This window comes from Hippopotamus amphibius, chromosome 8, assembly GCF_030028045.1.
Source record: "Hippopotamus amphibius kiboko isolate mHipAmp2 chromosome 8, mHipAmp2.hap2, whole genome shotgun sequence".
Lineage (NCBI taxonomy): Eukaryota > Metazoa > Chordata > Mammalia > Artiodactyla > Hippopotamidae > Hippopotamus > Hippopotamus amphibius.
In genome coordinates this window covers 104,291,783-104,312,549 of record NC_080193.1, presented here as the reverse complement: position 1 = coordinate 104,312,549, position 20,767 = coordinate 104,291,783, and the positions used below count along the sequence as shown (strand labels likewise).

At 40.7% G+C, this 20,767-nt stretch overlaps 1 protein-coding gene across 9 annotated transcripts in view; it reads left to right on the top strand.

Annotated features, from left to right (window-relative positions):
• SPATS2L (spermatogenesis associated serine rich 2 like) overlaps window positions 1-20,767 on the top strand; it is a 159,311-nt gene that overhangs the window by 71,654 nt on the left and 66,890 nt on the right. For all 9 annotated transcript variants that reach the window (XM_057744326.1, XM_057744331.1, XM_057744324.1 and 6 more), the window contains one exon: window positions 3,747-3,807. In XM_057744326.1, the coding sequence (XP_057600309.1) occupies window positions 3,769-3,807 (39 nt within the window). In that variant the 5' untranslated portion in view covers window positions 3,747-3,768. The remainder of the gene's footprint in view (window positions 1-3,746; window positions 3,808-20,767) is intronic.

Sequence of the window (20,767 nt, the reverse complement as noted above, 5' to 3'; positions counted from 1 at the left end):
CTCTTTTTTACAAACTAATAGATTTTCTGACTAGCATGAATGCCTAAGTAAGTTCAGTTTGATATAACTTGAAGTGATTGATGGTAACTGTAGTTGTGGATTATTAATTTTACACTGGAGAAGTGTATAGATGGTATATTGGTGATAAATGGTGAAATTCTTTTCTTTGGGATTGGTATCTTTCCTAATAAGTTTTTGACTATGGAACATATATCTAGACTGAGGTGAGAGATTAATCTGAGGTTTCATAAATACGATTTCAATCAGCAGTTTTGTTGGTCTTTATTTTTCTTTAGGATGTATGTAAAACTTAGATGATATAGATGTATATTTGTAATGTTATTACTGAAAGCTGAAGTATAATTATAGGGGAAAAATTTCAGACGATGCCTAAACTATTGAAATGTTGCACCAATACCAGGACTTGTATTTCTGGTCACCTTCATTTCCTATTGATTATTTATATGCATGGGACACGTATGTGTGGATTTGAATAGTTAGGTCTCAGTAATTGGTCTGTTCTAAGAACAATCGTAAATGATAATAGGAATTAGAAACCAGGTTCTTTCCCAAGAAATCAGAGATCATTGTACCTTTCTTATGGATTTAAAGCTCTCAGATCAAGCTGTGTTAGTGACAGACCATCAAGTGTGGTGACCAAGCGTGAAGAGAGGGAAATAGGAGGTCCGTTGGCCCCAAACATCTTTCACTCATCCACACCATCAAAGGCTTCTCGGGTTAGCCCAGGGAGTCTGCAGCTTTCAGGCACGGAGTTTCAAGCTGCTGAACTCTGGGCCTGTCATTTAGGAGGAGGTGACAATATATTGTCTCTTAGAGGAAGAGCTCCTTAAGTATTTAAGTTAAACAATTAAGATACAGATTAAGTGGATCTGGCAGTCCAGATGTAGATCATAACAGAGAACAGACTCCCAGAAGCACAGGGGCTCAGCAGAGTTTCATTTTCCCAGAGGTGAGGGGGTCAGAGGAAAGGTAATGAGCCTGTGATGCCATGCCGGGGCCAGGTGTGCTTCTGCATGTTCTGGAGGGGCTGGTGCCAATCCGAGGCGTGGACACTGAGGAAGGACCTTTGACGCTGAAGATCAACCTCGTCCTAGTTGTTTGTCCTTATCAGTAGAACCCAGTTTAACAATCTAGCCACTTAAGTTCTTGATTCTTTAAGGCAAACCAGACTTATTTTCTGTTTGCATTGAAATCTTTCATTTAGTTTCCGTAACTGGAACTGTGGCTGATTTCCCAGTCTCTCTATTATATACCAGCCAGCGGATAGCCTGGATGTGCAAAGGCCATTGGAATCCAGCTGGAAGGGATTGGCTGTAGAGGCAGCCCTCCACACAGGGGGAAAAAAAAAAAAAAAAAAGAGTAGAATGGACAAAGAACAGCTCCCTACAAATTATTTTTATCTTATCTTCCCATCTGAGAAACCTGTTAATAGCCCCATTCTACCCTCACAGCCAGACTTTTTCTGCCACAAAAAAATAATATTGTAATTAATCTTACTGGCATCACAACCAAAGAAGAGTCTTCCTTGACTTAGACACTGAGGTCAATGAGAAAGGGAATTGCCAAGGAAATATATATATATTCCTATGAATCTAGCTCACCATTCAGGACTGCCGCTTACTCAGATCTCAGCAATTCTCTGTCCTCCGTGGAATTCCTCCCTGATTGCTCTGTAGATTATAACACTCCAGCTTTAGGAAATGCTGCACACCCAAATCCTAGACATCAAAGCAAAATAATAGCAAAACCCCCTTTCTATCAGATTTCACACATTTATAATGGCAGGAGTAGATGTGTCCAGAAGACGTAGCAAATCGAGTCTAATGAGAGGAGTCGTGGCTCAGATCCATGCTAACAAATCACCCCAAGTCCTGCTGTGTCGCTCCATTGCTGCAGCCTGTATCTCTTTCTCTCTCTCCCCCCTCTTCATTCTCTCACACACAGACATACGCTACCACATGCAGAGAAACCCATGTATATGTAGTGTATGTTTACACAATGCCCAAACTTCCTTTTGAATCAGAAAATCAACCATTCAAATGTCTTCAAATATCATGCTTATAGACGTCTTGCAGACATTGGGATGCCTGATCAAAGCTTTCACATCTATGGCTTGTAAACAAAAACAGCTGATTTTATGTCCTTCTACTTCATAACACCATCTCGCTTCACTGTTATGGATAATCAGAAGATAATCCTGTTGTCTTTTACTACTAATTGTCAGGGGCAAGAATAAATAAAATTCAGTTCAGACACGATTTGCCAGCTAGATTATTTACTTTCTCCCTTATGCCAAGGCAGAGGATATAGTTTACCATTTGGAAGTGTTATTTAAATGGGAGGTGTATGCAAGTGGGATGTGCACTCTTTGCAGGGTGTATGGGGAGGAGCTGTCTCACCGGGGATTTGAGTATGCAGGGTCTCCCCCCGCCACCGTGCCCAAATGCATGTGTCGGTGGCAATATCATTTGGAAGCTTGTAAAAATAAAATTGCATTGTTTTCAATACTTACTAATAGATAATAGCCTATACGTTCCTACTTAAGTGGTAATAGAGTTAAGATTACACATTGCCAAGCTTTCATCCTAAATCAACAAAAGGTAATGGATCTGAATCTATGCTTTATTTAAGACCTAGGCTTAAAAGAAAACAGTGGGGAGAAATCAGAGAATTTTTGCAAGTTATCCCTGAAATGTATCAATTCTAGATACACTCTTTGTAGCAAAAGTCAAAAAGAATATAAGAAAGAGTTTCAGTGATTCTTGATTGACAAAAAAGCTTTAAACATGAAAATAGGTAATGTATTGATATCTTGGCCTGTCCAGCTGCTGATTTCTGAACCAATCTGTTTGCCCATTGTAAGTCATTTATGCTTGATTTCAAAAAGAGATTGAAACTATTAAAGACTTAAGATCTATCTTCTATAATACTGGTAGAAGATTTAGACCAGATGAGAAGGAGAAAAACACATTTAGAAAGTAATGATATTAAGAAAACAGATCTTCTCATAGTGGGCCACTTCTCAAAGAAGATTGGACACCAAAGGTCGAAAACCTAAAGAGTTTAGGGAAACAGAAGGATTGAGGGCAGTTTTAATAGTACATTTGAGACTAGAGATGATGAATTTATGGTCATTAAAAATATGATACAGGTATGTATGTGCTGACCTGGAAGAATGTTCATATATTGATAAGTGAAAACGCAAGTTTAAAAACTGTTATGTGTTTCTTACGTTTTAATCTGGAATCATTTCTCCTGTTTCTTCCTGGAGTGTTTTGGCGTAGTTACATACATGCAGGAGAGACTCAGTGTTTGCTATATTGACTAGAGACTAATAAAAACATTGGAACGGTAAAGATTGTGATGACAATGCTTACTTAAAATAGGTATTCTCCTCCTCTCACTGTTTTTGACCATGTTTTTTTTTTTACATAATAAGAAACACAGTTTAGGTGCATACCCATCTATCTTTGTCATTTTCTATGTTGGTACAGTATGAATAAAAGATTTTACATTGTCATCTGGAGTTATCGTAACATGCTTTTAGACCATATCTAAAGACAAGTGCTTAGCTTGGAAGTATTTTTATATTCTAAATTGGTATTTACGATTATAGCTGAATGAAATTGTTTACTATACTGGAAGAGAGCATAAAAGTAACATTGAGAAATCAATTTTAAAACTGCAAAGTTAATCTTTTTTTTTTTTTTTTTCCTTCTTGGTAGGGCTTATTCCACTAGAAGCAAGATGGCTGAACTCAATACTCATGTGAATGTCAAGGAAAAGGTAAGATATAGTTATATATTGGCTTGCAGAAACTCCAAACTGGATAATGTAGTCTCTAGCTAGTAAAAATTCAGTTATAATGGAAGAAGGGAAAAATGGTTTGGGGGAATACATACTAAGTTTGATACACGAGAAAACCATTTCACAGAGTCACAAACAGCATTTACTGAAAGTGTGTGACGCATATTACATTCATTTTCTCATGTAGTCTTGACTATAACCCATGTAGTTATTTTCATTTTACAGAGGAGGGAATTGAGATGCAAAGGAGGTAAGTACTTTGCCTAAGTTCACATGGCTAGTAAGCAACAGAGCTGGTATTTGAATCCAGCGGCGCCGTTCTACAGTTCAAACTCTTAACCACCATGCTGGGTTCTATCTAAGAACGAGGGTATTATGTTACATCTCCAGAAACAGCCTCATAGAGATATCCAGAGGTAATCTAGTGGTCGTGCTGGGTAGCCTTTACAGTTTCTTTCAATCCTGAGAGTTCATGACTCTGAAAATCCCCCTCCTCATTATTTGTTGGAGGCTGATTATACTTCAGAGCCCTTCCAAGTCTTGTCGTCCTCTGTGAATTTCCTCCACTTGGGGTCACAACTCCTCACCTGCCATGTGTGCAGCCTTGCACTATTAGCTCTTAAATGATCATACACTGTAGATCATATGAGACCAGGGAGATTAATTTGTCCAAGCCATTCATCTGGCACCAGGGGAGCTGAGTCCCTAGAAGAGGTTTGTCCACGGTTGCAGCGCAAAGGTAGAGAGCCTCACCTGGAACTCACTCCAACCTTCCACAGGGCTTCCTCCCGCCTGCACTAGACTGTGAACTACTTGAGGACCGGAGTTTGTCTTTCATCTCTTTGTGTCCCCCACAGTACCTAAAACACTGAGTGAAGGATGGGAGACGTAACCTTGCTGAATCCTTAGTAATTTTTCTTTCATTGAGCCAAGATGTGTCAGACTCCTGCTTTGTCCCAAACACTGTTCTAGATGCTGGCAATATGGCACTGGGCCTGTAGATGAGGTCCTGCTCCCATGGAGCTCGCTTTTCAGGACAGGGAAACAGAGTAAACACAAGAACATATAAATGAACACAGTCATTTCAGATAGAGATCACCACGAGGAGGACAGTCCAGCGGGGCAGCACGGGCAGGTGGCTACTTTACATGGGGTTGGTCAGGGCAGCCCTCTCAGAGGAGGTGGTATTTGAGCTGAGAGAGAAAAAGCAGGAAAGAAACACCATGCAACAGTCCAAGGGCAGAGAGTTCCAGGTAGATAAGCAAAAGCACATGCCTGAGGAGGACTAAAGTTCATTGTGTTTAAAGAGCAAGTGGTCAAGTGGCTGGTGTGGCCAGAGTGTGGTAGGCAGAGGGATGGTGATGGGAGATGAGGTCAGAGAGTACGGCAGGAACCAGTGTTGGTAGAATAGTGGCTCTTCACCTGCGTGTTCCTCAACCTCCACAGCACCCACGGGTGGAAGCCAGGGTTTCACAAAGTTGGATGAAAAAAATGAATTTTCGTCTTTACTCATATCTGAATGAAATTTAGCATTTCCTTCAATCATGAATTTAGGCAAGGGAGAAGAACAACCCACAGGAGTAGCAGGAGTACCTGTGGCTTTCACAACTAGAAATCACAGATATCTTCATATCAAATTACATTTGTTGCAGATATCCTGAAATGCTGTTTGTTCATCACTACTTCAAAATTACTGTACTTATAGACCCTGCCACTATATTGTGTTATTTGATGTTGACAGAGAAGCACATATATTAATGTAGCATAAATTTTTATTAATATTTTAATGTCATTTCAATATGAGTGGTTTCCTCTGAAATCATATGTGTTTAATTTAAATATTATTCTGAGAAGGACCCCTGAGGCTTCACCAGACTGCCAAAGGGGGTCTGTGCCCCAAAATGTTTAGAACCTGAGACAGAAACATGTAGGGTTTTATTCAAAGGGCAAAGTAGCTGTTGAAAGGAATTAAGCAAGAACGTGACTTGGTATGGTGTACTTTTAAAAGCTCCCCCAGCTTTGTCAGCTGCTGTACTACTTATTTTATAGATCTTCATATTAAATAATTTTTCTGTTTGATGAGGACACAGAGGCTTGAGATAAAGTAATTTGGTCAAAGTCAGACTTTCAGGGAATGTGAAAAAACAAGGATTCAAACTCAGCTCTGTCTGGTTCTAAAGCTCGTGCTCTTTCTAATATATTACTGCCTCCCAGAGTTTTCCACCAAAATAACCCCAGGGCATGGAAGAACAAACTTGCTACTTTGGGACATGGTCAAAACCAACTTCCACATACAATTTCTTTGGAGTCTTCTGTGTTATCTTGAAAATGGATGCAAATTTTTTATCCACTGTAATGCATAATGTATTCCATATATTGTATTAATACAGAACTGTTGTCACTTACTGACCATTGAGCAAACGGCAGAAGTCTTTGACATTTTATACTGTGGTCTCATAGTCTCCGTGACTCACAGTCACACCCTCGGGTGAGACTACATGTTCCCAGTTTGAGAAGTGGGGTCCAGCACCACGGTGCTGACCAAATATTGGCCCCTTTCCAAATGTCTGTTGATGGATGGGTGGAACAGCTCCTAAAGTTGGGTTATGGGAAGGAAAAGCACTTCAGAGAATCAGAGTCATAGTAATTGATTCCCTGCACAACATGGCCAGTGGACAGACCAATATGGTAGGCTCAGCAGATAGAGTGTCATTCAAAACAGAGGTGGCATCGAGCCAGGATGGGGAAGGAGGCTGGTCCATCAGCTCGCAGACCACAGAGGTGCAGTGTGAACACTCTGTGCGTCGGCTCAGGCGCCACATTCATCCGCTTGTCATGATCAATGTCACATATACGTGTGAAGATTAACAGTAGATGGCGTTTTTGCCATTGCACTTCAGTAACTTATCAGTGTTGGCATTGTTTTGAAAGAGGGTGATGTTTAAGTTGTAAATATTATCCATCTGCATGACAGTGGAAGTAGAGCTCCTCTAATTCAGTTAGTAAATTCCATCTTCTCGTATCAAAAGGTTAATAGGTTTCTCAGCCCAATAAGATAAATCATAATAAACAACTGAAAATTCTGATCATTTGTAATTTTACATTGATTTATTTTTGTGCTTTTATTTCCTTTAGTTATTAGCTTTTATGGCCTTTTTATGATTAGTTTGTTTCTCCATCTGTCACACAGCAATGACATTTTAGTTCTGAAAATTAAGAATAATAACAACTGTTACGTCTTAAGTTATAAATTATAAGCTTTTGGAGATGTGAGAACAGATCTGTGTGGTATTTTTATACACTATCTAGTCAAGCACTGTGGGAAATTAAATGCTTAGTAAAAGTCTTACAGTGAAATGAGTTCATCAGGTATCTCCAGTGGGTCCACTACTGAATGAATTGGAAAGGAAGAAGTGCTTTGGTGCAGCTTTTAATCCAAAGACAGAATTTAAGGTCTTATATCCAAGACAACTGAAATTTACAATTGACACTCTGTGAGTCTTTTAAGTATCTTTGTGTTATTGGATTATAATGGAAAGGATTTAAATTGGAAATATCCTTGAAGTCAAAGTTTTATCTCCTTAGTGTGACATCCATCCTCTGTGTGAGCTGACCCTGTCTACTTTTCCACCTTTATCTGTAGCTGCTTCTTCACTCCCTTTCAACACAGCCATCCTGACCACGAATGTTTCTGTCTCCAGGCTTTTGCAAAGGTAGTTTCCTCTCTCTAAGACATCCTCCCCAGGGACCCGACCCTCACTCACCTCCCTTTTAGGAACCCTTCCAGAGGCCTCCTTTCCCTGCCCTCTTACACCTCCTGAATGGTTGGCCCTTCCTCTGTTCTCCTTTGCGCTTCAGTGGGGTACTCTGCTTTCTGCCTCCATACTGCGAGGGGTAGTGGTCTGTCTCCCCAAGTGCAATTGTGTGCTCCTTGGGGCAGGCATTGGGCCTTTCTCATCTTCATATTATTGGGTTTGACACATAGTTGACCCCCAATTCGTGTTAGATAAATTAATGGATAACGGATGAATGAACACACCTACTCGAATCATTACGTTCTTTAGAGACAAATTTCCCAGTCACGATATTTTGCAAAACCTCAAGCCTTTTTGAAAACTGAAAGATAGGTTAATGGAAATGTCATCTCATTTTAGTACTCTCTTTGATATTAAATAAAGCAAGTTTTAAATTGCATCTAAAAACAAGCTTAGGTTACTTAGGTTGACTACCTGGGGTTCACAGAGCAGCATCTTTAGCAAATACTAGTGGTCTCAGGTAGGTTTCACCAATAACAAATGAGGTCCTTTGGTGAGTAACCAGTCATATCCCACTGTGCCCCCTCCAAACAGAAAGGAAGAACAAAATCTCGATATTTCACTTTGTTAAGGAAAGATACGAACAAAATCTTTAGGCTAATCAGGGACTTTATATTTAGGGCCAGTTCACTTTTTATAGCTCTTTTCTAAGCTCTTTTTTAAAAAAGAAATTTAACACCAGAAACTCATAGATGAGTTAAGGATAGGACTCAGTAGTGACTATTACATTATTTCTCATGTGAAGCACTAGGGTACCAAGCTAAATTGATTTATAAAGTTTTAGATGTAATTCTCAACTGAATAAGAAAGGATTATTGGAGCTGGCATGCACAAAATAACATTTTTAGTTAGATTTTTTTCATCCATTATTATAAATCAGTTTAAGTAGAATACAATTCAGCAGTACAATTTGGTGATGGAAAGCCAAGGGGATCCTTGTTTGTAAAATGGGATTACAAATGGAGTTACAAAATATTTGCTAAATGTCCAGTTATGGTCTGATAACTAATTGCAACAAAAAGTGCCCTTAAGGCATCCTAGGGGACCAAATGCTTGGGAAGTGATCTCCAGCAAGGTAAAGTCATGGAAGGAGCATGGAGTTTGGAGACAGAAACAGAGATAATTAGCTCCCCGATTACTAGTTGAGCAGCCTGGAGCAAGTCATTTAACTTTTCTGGGCCTCAGTTTCCTAATCTGTAGATTGGACATGAAAATACATCCTACTTGACAAAGTCATCAAATACAGTAATAAATGTAGAGCTGCTTTATGAGCTCTTAATCCTATAAGCTGTGAAGGATCTGGGGCAGCTCATCTGTGTTTTACAATTAAAAAATGGAAAAGGAGCTCTAGTTAATGTTTTTGTTTGGAACTCAAAATACAAATTTACACAGAACTGATATTAGAAAGAAAACACAATAAAAAGCCCAAATGAGAAAAAGAACATAAAACTGGACTTGACTTTTTCAACCTTTTATAGCTATTGCTGAGCCTCACAAAAAAATAAGTGAGACTAGAAAATATGATGATATGGAAATGGGGAATCACTTAATTTATAATATCCTCGCTGCGATGTGCCACTTATTGTGAATAGCTTTTTGAGCTGTTAAAGTTATGGAAGTAAATTGGGTTGTAAGCAATAATCATATAAGCTCATTAAAATGAAGGAGGAGGACTAGACAAGGGGATAGGAGCCTTTTGTCCACGGTGGAAACAGGGAGGGGTCATCTCAGCATTTGTGCAGGTGACGCATGTAGACTGTGTCTTGGAACCTGTCCTCAACAGGTGGACAGATGTCCCATTTTATTTTATTTTTTCCGTAACTGTTTTGATCTGTGTTTTACAAGGTACTGAAATATGGTTCAAGTCTTTATGTGGGGGATTATTGTTAGAAAAACCCAAGAGTTTGATTAAAGAGATTTTTAACAGGATCAGAGAAAGAGTACAGAAGAAACCTATCATCATGTATCTTTAAAATATTAACTCCACTTAATAGAGAACTCATTTCATAGGATGTGGGACAAGTCTTAATGATATGCAGTTGTTTTTAAAGGCCGAACCATCCAAGCTTTGGAGTTTATCTTAATTTCACAATTTTGTAAGAGTGTTTAGGTCAGTTTAGCCCAGTCCTTGGATTCAAATAGCAAGAACACAAATCACACACACACACACACACACACACACACACACACACACACACACAGCTTTTAGGTTTCACCACGAATAGGTTCTTGTCATCATTTTCTCATAGGAAAGGGTCATTAAATTTCCCTTTCAAAGAAAGGAGAAACATTGACAATAGTTATTGCCTAATGCTTATGTACAGAACTGCTGTTATTGTTGCTTGGCAACTAGAAGAGATTTGACAGGGAGTCTAAAGGAACTGAATGAATAAATGGAAATGTCAGCATCAGTTTCTGGGGATAAGAAGAAATTTACTATTGTAGGATTAGCATCACACTGCTTTTTTGCAAGCTACACAATCGGAATTCACAGTGTTTCTGTTCTGCTTCTCCTGCTCCCCGCCCTTCATCCGCCACTTCCAGCTTTTCATCATAGCCCCTTTTGCACTGTGGCTGAGAGGTAGATACAAGATAGATGGTTAATGCTAAACAATACAAGAGCATGTCAAAATTAAAACCGTTGGCGACAAGAAAAAAGTTACATCTGTTGGCAGTCCCTTGGAATTTATGGGTATTTTACCAATATTCTAGTTGTTTTTCACAATGATCCTTCATATTAAGTTATCCAAATTTTACAAATTTTAAAAAAAATGATGAAGCTGCAATGGTGTCTTCTCTTCTGACCTTGAGCATTAAAAATCTGTCCGGATAGATTAGATAGGTATGTAGGTAGATTGATTGAGTCAGCACTTAACAGTATACTGCTTGCGTTATTATTATTATTATTATTATTAAAACCATTTTTTCTCTGTGATTTATTCACAACTTGATTGTAAGTTCCTTATAAGTGCAAATGGATTTTTAATTTATTTGTCTACTCAATAGCTCCTGTAATAGTAATATCATAGAATTGATGCCCCCAAATATTTGTTAATTAATATTTAGTTAAATAACTGAGCCAAGATTCTATAACAGTGATTCTCAGCCAGTAGGAAGGAAGGAGAAGGAAGTGGAGCGTGCCTCTCTGTGTTGGGGCAAGCATTAGAATGTCAGCAGGGAAAAGACGGGAGTAATTAGAAAAAGCATGTTTGTGTTCATTTGAGTCTCCAAGAGCAGAGGCCAAGATGGAATTAGATGAGTAGTAGATTTCTTGGGGGTAGGAAGCAGGGGAGGCAGGTGCTTGTAAAAGAGAAAGGGGAGGAAGTATGTGCAGGCAGGGAGAGTCTACAGACTGCCATGCATGCAGGTCTGCCATCGTTGAAAGAAGAAGAAGGAAAAAAAATTGGGTAGGAAGAGTCGCCCTGGGCAGTGCAGTTCTAAGAAGGTTTGCGCAGGTTGATGGGGAGTCTTCAGTTCCCATGTGGGAGTCTGGGGGATGCCTGTATCCCTCAGAAATGAGCCTTCACTAGCACCCCCAGGACCTGAGCCATTGACTAGGTGCCTCCTGGGTGGAGCGTGGCTTGGATGCTTGGGTTGGGGGAGTGTGGCTTGGGTGGACCCAGAGGGATGGTAGCTGGGCTGTCAGTCAGCTCTGTTTCCTGCAGAGGGAGATTTCTGTGGCCACCACAGTATTTGAGAATATAACAAAATTTTTTATATTTAAAATGGAAATTGAAGTATCTATCTTGGAATTCAGTCATATAAGAGAAAAGCATGAGATCTATATGTTTATTGGAAAAAATTAATAAAAAGTTTGAGAACCACTGTTAATTAGTAAATTAAAATTTAAACTCTGGAATTTCCCTTCCCTTAGCAAGACGAGCCACACTGCCACTAGTATAGGGAGTCTTCCCAACTTCTAGGGCAAAGGACGATTTAGGAGTCTCATTTTCTATTAAAAGTATACTCTATTTCTAACCACCTTTGGGGAAACAAAGGGACACATTAATTTTACTGAAAAACTGTGTGTCCTTTGGTACATTGTGTAACCTCTCTGGGCTTCAGTTTCCTTATCTGCCAAATGAGGGGATCTCCAGAATCCTTTCCAACTCTAATATTGGATGAATCCATGGACATTCCCACCTCATGGAAAAAGGCACCGTAGAAGACTTGAAAGGGGGACTGTACCATGGATCAGAGAACGTGGGGGCAGCCCTAGTCCTGATACGAGTCAGCTGCCTCAGTGTGAATGTGGTACACAACCTCTCCATACTCAGTTTCTTGTTTTAAACAAAAGGAATTTGACTAACTGTTTATAAGGTACATTTATGGTTCACTAGTGCGGCACTTCTGATGCCTCCCTGTCTACAGACCCTTCAGAACTCTGCCGTTCAATTCTTGAAGATAATTATCAATAAAAATGTACTGAAATGATGATTGAGGAACAATGATATACTTTAAAGTTAATGTTTTTCTTTTTTTAATTGTGGTAAGAGTGTTTAACAGGAGATTACTCTCTTTAAGTGTTCGCTGCGGTGTTGTTAACTCTAGCACAGTGTTGCCCAGCCGATCAACTTAATCAAATTGCATAACTGAAACTTTATACCCGTTGAACAGCAACTCCCCATTTCCTTTTCCCCCAGCCCCTGGCAACCACTGTTCTTACTCTTCTGCTTCTGTTAGATACCTCATCTAAGTGGAATTATGCAGTATTTGTCCTGTCTGGTTTATTTCACTTAGCATAATGTCTTCACGGTTTATCTATGTTGTTGCATGTGACAGGATTTCCGTCTTTTTAAAGGCTGAATAGTATTCCATTGTATGTATATACCACATTTTCTTTACCCACTCATCCATCAATGGACATTTGTTCATGTTTGTTTGATGTTTTTATTGGCTCAAACTGTAATTGTAGCTATTTGATGAAGGCTGAATCCACAAACTGGTTTTAATCCCTTTTACTGCCTTTAGAGAAAAAGCAAGCTCATAAAATTATTGGGAAAACAAGATCTGGTCAAACAGATCATAATGTTTACTGATGTTTAAAGCACCATGCCTTTTTTAAATTGGTCAGACCGGTTAAAATAAAAAAATGATATGTGGATGAACAAATACACTTCCCCTGAAGAGAGAGCATGTTCCTGGTTTCCATGGTAGTGAGATGGTCTCCTTTTTTCACCCCACAGTGAAGAAATATCGAAGATTGATATAATTTAGAGATTAACTTAACTCCTTTGTTCTGGTATTGACTGAAAGGTAACTAACTCCTTTATTTGGTATTGATTAAAGGGTAATAGTGACTTGTACCTTCATGGTACTCTTTACCTGAAGAGTTCATGAATGAGTAGGGGGAAAAAACCACACGGAGAGTAGATGTCAGTAATTAGCTCCCCCCATGAAGTGGAGACCTTAAGTTCCAAAGAAGGTGAGGAAATATTTTTACTGAATATTCTAAGTTAGAAGCAGAAGGTAAATTTAAAATATCTTACTTTTCTATTCTGATTAAAATACCAAAAACAAAATGCCTTGTAAAAATAAAATTCCATTTTTCTTTTTGTCTTCACTAATAAGTCCAAATATGGATTTCATCAGAGAAAGTAGCTCAACAGAACATTTACCTAAGTCCTAATACTGTGTGGGTGTAAAAGGCTGGCTGAAAACAGCCTTCCAGTGGACTCAGGGCCTCACGCGATCCTAAATTATATGCAGGTCTAACTGGTAGTTCTGGGAAAATATGAGGAAGAATAGAGCACAGTTACGGAGAATGTGTAGACATACGCCGAATACATGCTAGTAGCTAAGTGGGTGAAATGATACCTGTATTAAGCCCACTGCTTGTCTCAATATAGATCAGAAAGGCAGCTGCCACTAATAGCAGCCATTTGTGATATACATTAAACCTACATGTGCCAGATTAGAGGTGAGAATCCTGATATGGAAAAAAGTATCGTGGACTAAATTAAAAGATTTAAGACACTGTATCTGATTTTAATTTTACTATTTCTTTATACAGGAGAAAAGTTCATTTAAGTATCAGATACTCAACAACAAGTCAACGTATCAGGGTTTATCTAGGAATTAGAGAAGTTACATAACTTCTTTAAGCTGTTCGTTTTCAGTGTTGTGACTGTTACATTAATTTGCTTTTTCCCCCCTCAGATGCTCACTGACTTGAGAAAGTGTAGACCCTGAATTGATGGAAGGAAGTCTAGGTTGTTGTCGCTTTGATCCTTTGAGCCAGATTGTGTTCTCCAAAGGCTATAACACTATCTCCCCCATAAGAGCTGGGGTCCGTGCCCCTCCCCTTAAAACTGGGTAGGCTTTGGAACTGGTTGACCAGGATAGTGAAAGGCAGTGACTCTATGGCTTTCATAGTGGATGATTGAGCTTTTTCCTCACTATTTGGGACACTTGTGTTGGAACTCTAGGCAGCTGTGTAAACAATCCGACTGGTCTCAGGCCACCATGCTGTGAGGAAGCCCCTACTAGCCCACAAGAACCACGTGGAGAGGACCTGAGAATAATACACGAAGAAAGCGAGGTGGCCAGCCAGACCCCGGCTGCACCAGCGTCCCCCTCCCCAACTATACCAGCTTCTCTCTCTGTTTGCATGAGGGACCCAAAGTAGACCCACTCAGCCGAACGCCTCTTGAACTCCTGACCCACAGAAACGTTGAAAAATTACAACTGATTGTTGTTTTAAGCCACAGTTTTGGGGTGACGTTATGCAGCAGTAAATAACTAGAAGACCCTCTCAAAAAGTAAAACTGTTCTAAACTAGAACTGGTATTTTTAAATGAGGATGTTGCATATCTAATGCAGAGGCGTGGATGCATAGATGGTACGCACAAGTAAATTAGTTGATAGGTGAGTAGGTATACCGGAGAAGTGGCCTGCCCTGGCCACCTTCTTTTCTCGTCCTTCCACACTATCCCTTATATCTCTCACTTATGGTTCTCAATTCTGGGTGGACGTTAGAACCACTAGGAAAACTTTAAAAAATAGTAAATATCCAGGCCCATATTTAATTGTTTGAGGTGGGACCCGGATGTAGGTCCGTTTTAAAACTCACCAGGTGATTCCAGTTTGCAGCCAGGGCTGAGAACCAGTGTTGGATGCTGACAGTGCCCAAACCCGTGTCCCTGGCTCAGTTCTTCCTCGGAGCTGCAGAGTCACAGATTCAGCTGCTCTCTAGACATCTAGACGTGGACACCCCCCAGCCCCCTCAAGCAGAATGCTCCATTTTCACCACTACTCCTTTTCTCAGGAAATGACCTCACTATCCACAAAAATGCTCAAGCCAGGCACCTGGGAGTCATCCAGATTCTTTCATCTTCCATCTTCCTCATTCCTTGTGTCTAGTTAAACACAAACCAGTCACTTCCCCCCAAGTAATTTGTGAGTCATTCTTTCCACTGCTCCATCTTGGTCTACTTTCCCCTCAATACCGCGTTAGAATTCTAACTGGCATCCGTTTGCTCTCCTCCAGCTCATCCACACAGAAACCACAGTGACCTTCTGAAATACGCCAATATCACACTCTTCCTCTGAGTAAATCCCTTCAGTGGCTGCCTTTAGGATGAGGCTCAGAGTTATAAGATGGCTTGCAGGGCCTTGCACGCTTTGTCTCATGCCTTTTTGATCCAGCTTCATCTGAAATCCCATTCCTTCTGACATTTAGTTCTCCAGCAGTCCTGGGTCTTCATGCCTTTGAACATGCTTCCAGTCACTCAGTCCTGTCTGTGAGTAGATGCCATATACTCTTCCTGGAACACTCCATCTCCTCTCCCCTCTCCCTCTCCTGGCATGGTCTTACTTACCCTTTATCCTCAGTTGAAACAAACTTCAGATCTTCAGGTGGGGCTTCCCTGATTCTCTGGGTTAGGATAGGTCCCCCTCTTACAGGTACCCAAAGCGTCTTTACCACCCCTTCTGTAACACTCATCAAACATCTGCCTTCCTAGACTATGAGCTCCAAAGCAGGTCAGGAAATGTATCTGTCACTGCCTCCACTCCAGCTTCTAACATAGTCCGTTCATTGCACCCGACTGAGTGAATGAATAAATAAGCGAATGTGGATTAGGAGAGCGGTATCAACTCTGAGGGAAGTTCTTGTGGTGATACTCTGGCCTCTGACCTTGGCTCTGGTGCATCTAAAATTCAGATCAACAATTTGGATGAGATATAGAAGATGGCAACTAATGTTTTAAATGGTATAAAATTGGAAGGAATGGCTAATGCATTCCCTGCTTTTGATGGCAGAAAGCAAGGTTCTAAAAGTTGGCTGGAGTGATGGGTCAGAATTTACAGACTGAAATTTAATAAAGGTGAATGCAGTATCCTGTCCTTGCATTCTAGTCACTATGCAAGTATAGGACAGGGACACTTGTCACAGAAACAGCTCAGGGTGCATTAGTAACATTACGTTCTGTTGGAGCAGGTAATTGGTGAGGCGGCTGAAAGTGCTAATGCCATTTTAGATTCCTTTCAGAGGTGAGTAGGGCCCCACCAAGACCGGGGCAGGTCCCACAGTCCTCTGCCCTGATCTAACCACCTCTGGAACAGTGGCTTTCGTTTATGGTACCACATTTCACCAGGGTGCACTCAGAGGAGCTTGACTAGAGTGGTGAAAACTTGGGAGGCACAGCTTATGAAAAACAGAAGAGCGTAAGTTTATTCTGTAGGAGATGGAATTCTGAGGAACACTTTTGTTCCTTGAAAAAAAAAAAAAAAAAGAAGGGCTCGTCTTTAGAGAAAGGATTACACCAGAAGGCAGAACTAGGACCAAGCACTGGCAACATCTACCGTCCCTGCTCTGGCCACCTTCTTCTGTCATTGACCTCTCTCATCCTCTCGTTCTTTTGAGCATCTGCTCTGCGTTCTCAACAGCATCTCTCATCCCTTAGTCTCTCCCTCGTCTCCCAGTTCATCATCCCCCTTCGTAGCCCACAGATGCCTTAATCAGCTGCCCTATGATTCTCAGTCCCCATTCCCTGAGCCCTCGGATCCACACCATGTTTCTTTCAGTTCATAACCTTGGATCATTCCTTTTCTCCGCTGCTGCCTCTGGCTTGTGGAGAATTGCTTTGGGAAAGCCACGCCAGATGGCTTCGTGACAAATCCATGCCATCCAGCATTAGTGGCCCTTCAGTCCGGCTCCTCCCTCTTTCATTCATTTAGGCCATTTCCTACCACATTCCCATAAGGTAGCTCTAAACCTCTTTCCACTTTTTAGCCCTAAAGCAAACTCTCAAATTCTCGCTCAGAGGAAACAGCCTCCTTAAATTTTCCCCCTCACAATCTCAAATTTCTTGTCTATCTTCATTCTTCCTTTCTCTCCTTTCTTCCTCCGAATTTTGAGAAAGAGAAAGAACCTGCCTTCCCTTCCAAAGCTTACTTTTCCACATGAATTTTGATACCATTTTCTTTCATTTCCTCTGGGACTTTGTTTCATAATTTATCTCCTGTCTTTCCTCTCTTCAAACTCTTTCTCACTGCCAGCTCCTTCCCCCATCCGTGAACACTCAGGCACTTTGTGGAGATGAATTGTGTGGTGATTGTCCTAAGATGGATTGGAGAGAGGAGAAACCAAGCCACACAGTCCAATTAGAAGGCTTTTTCCAGAGTCCAGGTGAGAGGCAAAGGGAACCTGTCCAGGGTAGTGAAAGAAAAAATAGAGAACAGGTGATATTCAGAGAGGATTTTGTTGTCAGAATGACCTTGAGTTAGTTGTTATTTATGACTTTGCCTTATTTTCCTATGGTTTTGTCAGCTCCTTGGGGGCAAACACTGTGGCAGATTCATCTCAGAGATTCGTCTCACTTTCCCTCATGAAATCTGGCTTTGCCTAATGGTTAGAATTCCCTCAAAACATGTTGGTGGTGAGGGAGAGCTGCCCTCTGGAAGGTATGTTTTTTTAAAAAGTGGATAGTTGTTGAGAAAGGGAAAGATGTCTCCCTATCAGGAGGAAGCAAAGAGTAGACCTTTGTTCCTCAAAGTGTGGTCCGTTGTAGCATTTTCCCATTGCTGTAGCAAACGGGATTTGCTACAACAAATTGCCACACATGTAGTGGCTTAAAACACCACAAATGTACTGTCATAGAGTTCAGGAGATTAGAAGTCTGAATAGTCTCATTGGGCTAAAATCAAGGGGTCAGCAGGGCCGCCTTCCTTTCTGGAGGCTCTAGGGGAGAATTCGTTTTCTTGCCTTTTCCAGCTTCTAGAGGCTGCCTGCATACCTTGGGTTGTGGCCGCCTTTCACCTTCAAACCCAGCAATGGCTGGTCGGGTCTTTCTCACAGTGAGTCAGTCCAACAGTCCCTTCTTCCTCCTTCTACTTATAAGGACCCTTGTGATTATATTGGGTCCACTGAGATAATCCAGATAAGCTCCCCTTCTCAAGGGCATCTGATCAACAACCTTAATTCTACCTGTAGCCTTAATTTGCCAGCAACCTAACATATTCACAAGTTCCTGGGGATTAGGGAGTAGATGGCTTTGGGAACTATTATTTTGCTACCACATCCTTGGACAAGCAGCATCTCCATCACCTGGTAGCTTATTAGAAATGAAGACTCTCAGGCTCCACGCCAAGCCTCTGAATCAGAATCTGCATTCTAATCAGATCCCCAGGTGAATATACTTTAAAGTTTGAGACGCCACTACTAGACTATCTGTAAGATTCTCTCAACTTTAAACTTCCCACAATTCTATGAAAACTGCATTTTTTTCCACCTTCAAATCTTCATTATTCCTTTTAATCCTGGTTTCCTGCCCCAAAAAAAGTTAATTTTGATTTATACTCCTGGTGTTAATTCCCCAAAAGCCAGCCAAGTGGAACATGACAACACTTCATGCATTTTTTTTTACTGGCAGAAAGTAGATGTTAGAAAAGGCAATTAAATTATAGAATTATCCATGATGCGAAGGTACTGGTCTGCAAAGAGTATTTTCTTCTCCAAGAAGATTCATAGAAGAACTGCCTTCGTTAGTGTGTAGATAATATTAGTGGCCCAGCAAGTGAAGCAAAATTTACACAGATGAGCTGTTTTTAAGGCATCTCTGAACGGCTCAGCATTTGAGAAATGTGACCAAAGCTGATTATAAAATTCCTTTCAGAGTTGTAGGAATGGCAGCCCATAAATAACTCTGGTTCTCACTGGTGCAAAAAGGAGGTTGCAGGCTGTTTGAGTGCTGTCCTTCTTGTAGGGGATATGATTAAGTTCACCTCCAAGATTACAAGGTCCTCAAGGCAAGGACCAGCAGTGCCTGGGACCTAGGAGGCACTTCATACATTTCTGGGCTTGAATACTTTTTACTACCATATAATATGTTATTCTGAATTACAGAGATGCACTGAAAAAAAAAAAAAGCTGGATAAATAGAACTGTAATATTTCAATGATCATCTTAATAGACTTCCTACTTCCTTTTGTTCATTCCTCTATCTGAACATTTATGAATCATCTACTGAATGCCACCCATTGTTCTAGGCCCTGTGGATATACAGCTATGATCCCTGTCATTTACGAGCTTACATTCCAGTGGGGCCAATAGTCGCGTAACTAAATAATTAGGGCAACATGAGTGCTAGACGAGGTCTGTGAACAAGGCTCGTGAGCCTCTTTTCTCTTATCTGTCATTCCCATTCTATTGAGATTTATCTTTAAAATCGCCCGTTTCTCCCTTTTGCCAGTTGGATTAGTTATTTGGCTTTATTACTTTTATTTTCAGCCCTAGTTACTAATGTTGCCTCTAGGCATTCGCTACTTGTTCTAGAAAATGAAACCTCTCCAACTAGTGCAAGTAAAAAAAGAGGTTACTCTAAAGATCTGGTAGGGACTCATGGGACTTCAGGACAAGTTAAAGAAACAGGAAAGGCAGGAATTGAGGCAGCTCCAGAATGGCCCCTCTTCATCTCTATTCTGGCTTCTCTCCCTTTGTGTGGAATAGTCCAGACTCCAAGGCAGAGAATCTGATTGGCCCACTTTGTCTTTTCAGACAGGCCCCTTTCTGACTGCTGCGATCATTGTCACTACAGTCTGCTTCCTTCATATCGCTCACTTAACATGAGTTGCAATTGTATATTGTTTTAATTATGTATTTTACATCTGTTTTCCTCTCTAGGTTTGGAAGTTACTGTATCTGTTTTATTACTGCTGTATCCAGCCACTAGTGCAATGCCTGACCATAGTAGGCATTTAGTAAATAAATAAACAAAAGAATGAGACTGAGGTGGGGCGGGGGGAAGGCTGGGAGGGCATGTTGTCAGCCACTCCAGTGATGGGCTTCCTTGTGGTATCACTCAACTTGCAGGAGAGGAAGAGATTGAAGAGGGCCTTGGGTTCACTGAGTGCTCAGCAAGGCTAAGGGGGAAGGTTCTTAAGGGAAATGTACAGGGCGATCTCCCCCAAATTAGTCTTGGCCAACACTCTAGACACACATTCTTTCCATTTCAAAGACACACCAACCTTTACACCTAGAGAGACCCTTCTCCTTCATGGCCCAATGTAAACGCTCCCACCCTTTCCTTTTTAAAATTTATTGAGCAGCTAATATATGCCAAGTTCTATATCAGACACGTTACACGCATCATCTCTTTTCATTTTTACTGAGACTCTAGAAGGTAATATCCTCATTTTACAGCTACAGAACCAAGTTTCAACAATATAAGCAGTTCATCCAAGGTCATAGAACTAGCCTGTAGCAGAGCCAAGATTAGAAAATAAGTCTGTTCAGTTCCAAAGCATCTTCTGCGCCATTTAGCTGTTTCCTCTATATTCTCCGCTCCTTGAGCAAATGTAACTGCTCCCTTCTCTGTGATACTACAACCTTTTTCATAGAGATAGCACAGCATTTTACACACTTTCAGGTACGGACAGCTCTGGCTCCACTGCTACACTGTCCATCTTAGGGCCGGGACTGTAGCTGGTTCCCTTTTGTGTCCTCAGTGCCTGTTACCTAGTGGAGACTCAACCAATACCTGTCTGCTGGGCTGACCTTTGGAAGGGTAGGCAGTTACTATGCTATCTCATATTTTTAAAACGCCACAAAGTATCATGAGTATCTTATTATACAGAAGTCTCATATATATTCTTTCCATCTCTGTTATTGAAATTTAAAGAAC